The sequence below is a fragment of the Jatropha curcas genome, chromosome 7, assembly GCF_041381405.1.
Source record: "Jatropha curcas cultivar XTBG-Jc1 chromosome 7, XTBG_Jcur_1.0, whole genome shotgun sequence".
Lineage (NCBI taxonomy): Eukaryota > Viridiplantae > Streptophyta > Magnoliopsida > Malpighiales > Euphorbiaceae > Jatropha > Jatropha curcas.
Window position 1 is genome coordinate 16631400 of NC_143157.1, and position 3595 is coordinate 16634994.

At 33.0% G+C, this 3595-nt stretch overlaps 1 protein-coding gene across 1 annotated transcript; it reads right to left on the reverse strand.

The window, feature by feature from the left end:
- Positions 1-891: 891 nt before the first annotated feature.
- Positions 892-2655, reverse strand: LOC149494781 (uncharacterized). The gene has a single exon (XM_089723675.1). It carries the CDS (start codon positions 2566-2568, stop codon positions 1123-1125), a length of 1446 nt encoding a protein of 481 aa, XP_089579801.1. The 5' UTR covers positions 2569-2655; the 3' UTR covers positions 892-1122.
- Between the last annotated feature and the right edge of the window lie 940 nt (positions 2656-3595).

Below are 3595 nucleotides of genomic sequence, written 5' to 3' on the forward strand. Positions count from 1 at the left end.
AAATTTTTAAAATATGAAATTTCTATGCATTATTATTAATATTTTACGGTCTTATGAGAATTTTAATATTTTAAACTAATTTTCAATATCGCAACCAAATAAGAAAAATAAGTCATTTGAAAAATAATTTTCAAGGAAAAAATTTGTCAAAGGTAAGTTATTTTTGGAAAACAAAGGGAGTCTTGCAAATTTTGATGTTAGATAAAATAGAAAACAATAAAAAGTTGAGGCACTAGAAATATAATTAATTCTAAAATAAGTGACTTAATTTTTAATCCAAAAAATAAATAAATAATTTTTGAGAGATTGACTTGAACTTCACTGAGATATTATTATATAGATAGATATATAACTTTACTGACTCGAGATTTGTCTCTTAATTTGAAGTTCAGTAGTCATGTATATATTTATTAACAAATAATTTATCTGTTAATATAAACTAGTTAATTTTTAAAGCTAAAAAGAAATTCTTCATACTTTTGAAACTATGTATTTCATTAGAGTATTAATCAATACTCTCTCAATCCCAAAAAGATTGTCTATCTTTCATTTTTTATTTGTCCTAAAATATAGTTCACTTTCCTTTTTTGCATTATAGTTAATCCTTAAAGTGCATGTTATATCCTTATTATATTTTATTTTATTTTCAATAATCCTTATTAATTTTTTACTTATTATTGCAATATAATAATTACTCATGTGTTATTTAACATGTGCATAATAAGAAAGTTATATGAATAAAATTATCCTTTAAGCATAATAATTGCTATTTGCTTAATTTATGTGAAGAATAGAAAGTGAATTATCTCTTTAAACGAAGAGAGTGCAATATTTGTAAGTCCCTTAAATCAAGAAAGTTTGCACCATTGGTGGAAAATGAAGATACAAGAGTAACAAATTTTCCTTTGTTTATTTAGCATCTCATAAGTGAGATAGAAGTAACATATCTTTTTGCAATCATTTTTCATGTTATTAAACACATAGACAGACAGAGACATTTTTCATGTTCAGAAAGGAAACTGTAATAAAAACACCATTCCAGTGAGTTATTGAGGGGAAATAGCCACTAATCCCAGATGAGATTAGCCTTGTACCCAATAAGAAAAAGAAAAAAGAAAATAATCACCCGCTAATCTTTTCCTCCTTGACCACAAAATTGAATCCAAAGTAATTGCTGCCAGTATAAACGCCGTCATCTTTAATGTAGGTAATCTGTTTACCGTTGGTGAGAGTGTCTCGTTGAGCATAAGAAAAGGGAACGTCGCAAGTTCCCTTTGTCGCAGCCAGCTCCACTTTCACCTTAGTCTTTGGCGGCACAACAACTTTCATGGTAGCAGATAACTTGTTGGTCTTTTTCTTTTCCTCGCCCCATGCGTATTTTTTCCCGAACTCCAATGAAAATTGAGAGGATAGTCCAACATCTAGTACATCTTCGATGACCGGAATGCTGGCGGAGAATTCCATTGCTATGCCAGTCTTCACTGATGTGCTAGTATTATAAGTGCTCGTTCTGCTGTCTTCATACTCCAATGCCAGTGAAGAATCTTTTATTTCAGTGTCTGAATTGTTACTCACTTCGTCGTTTGCCAAGACTAGGATCTGTTCATCGTAGACCATTATATCACCCAGATGGAAATCTAAGTCATAAACTTTCCTTGAAACCAATGGCTCTTCCACCTCCAAATAGGCCTCTTTGTCTATGGTTGTGGCCCAGGATGCAGCAGCTAGACAATCTACTGTGCCGCCATAATTGGTTCGACGGAGAAATCTGTCGTTGCCCAAACTTTTGAGGGCAATGATATTGTCTTTGTTCCCTTCTGGCCCGAGTTTGACTGGCCAAAAAGATGTTGCTGGAGTAGCCGAAGTATCAGTTGATATTGGGTATATCCAATTTGGGGTAGCCTCCAAGAATTGGCCATTGGAATCGAGCTTTACACGGATGCTTCCGTCGAAATTGGTGAAAGTTTCGTTGGCAACTTTTGTAGAACCAAAATCATCGCACCCAAATTCCATATGGTCGTCACCATTCTCACCACGATAACGCAGATATTTCCCATTGTCGCCCTTGAACACTATGTGTTTGGGCAATATCACTAATGATTCCCAGTTAATAACCGTGAAAAGATCGACCCCGTTTGATCCCGGATACGAAAACATGGCAATTAAGCAACCATAATTCTTGTTCAATTGATCAAACCATACATTGTTTCCATTCTGGACGTGCTGGAAACGGAGTATTGTTTGGTCATCACCGGCTTGGATGGGCTTGAACAACGTGCATGACCATTTGGATTGGTCTTCCTCTGGTCTTTCAGCTGCTGCGACGATATATGCGGAGTTTTCACTGCTTAGCCTCCAATATTTGTTGCTAAAACAGCATCTAATGTGGATGAAGTCGGGGCTTATGTTTGCCTTCTCCACTCGGAACTTTGAAAATGGGCTCAGGATATCTGTTCCATCACATTTAACAAATCTATATTGTGAGCTTCCTGATTCATCAACGTAGGACAAATATTTGTTAGCGAAGTTTGATCTAAAGACAGAATACCTAGGGATGAAAGGCGCCATTTTTTCTCTCCACTCTTTATTATTTGATAATTATTTCAGATTGATGCAAGCCTTAGTCTCTTTTCTTATGGGCAACCTGCAGCTTTGTTAGCTTCTATTTATAGTCTATAGGCAAATAAATTTTACATCAGCTGTGGTTGCTTGACAGAGGAAATAGGAGCCCACAAGCCTTTTCATCTTCTTAAAAAATTTTAAAATCTGGAAGGCTGTACCTAATACCACTTATGTCTTAGTTTATTATGTATATGGGTTTTGTATTAGAGATATATGTAGTTAAAGAAATGTCCCTTTTTCAAATATCAGGCTAAACCTGCAAATTATAACTTCAACTATAGCTCTTTGCTAAGCAGGAGGTTTGTCGTTTCGTCAGTATTAATTAATTGACAATATATATATATATATATATATATATATATATATATATATATATATATATATATATATATATAAAGCTTATCCATAATTAGGTACAACAGTGAAAGAAAATCATATAGTCAATGAACTTCTATTTTCTAGATCTTAATTAAATTTTTTATTTTTTATTTTTCTCATCTGCAAGTGTGTCTCTACAATAATAAGCTTTTTTGTGTAATACATTCAGTTATTTTGTTGGTGATATTTCATTGTTGCTGAAGTCATTTTTTCAATTTATAATGTCCAACAATTTGTAAAAGTGTAGTAACATTGTCTAAGCAATTACTTGCCTAAAAACCAGGTGTCGTACTAGACTATTTCTGTCGTTTAACAATTTACAAAAATGCAATTTATTTATTTTTAATTGTTAGTGAAATATATTATAGGACGATCATCCCGAATATTATTTACAGTGACGACTTTATAGTTTACTCGTTTATGACTTTTACTGACGGAATTGGAAGTGGCATTGGTAATATTTTTAAATAGCTAATACAAAGATAGTAACCCCACATATTTTATTGAATACTGAATCCCAATCATCATGTCTAAGGGCATGTTCTCTTAACATTTACATGTTAGCAGTTAACTATTAGCTGTTTGTACGGCAGTT

Excerpts from the sequence above, each read along its gene's own strand:
- LOC149494781 (XM_089723675.1), bottom strand. The coding sequence starts at position 2,568 with ATGGCGCCTTTCATCCCTAGGTATTCTGTCTTTAGATCAAACTTCGCT.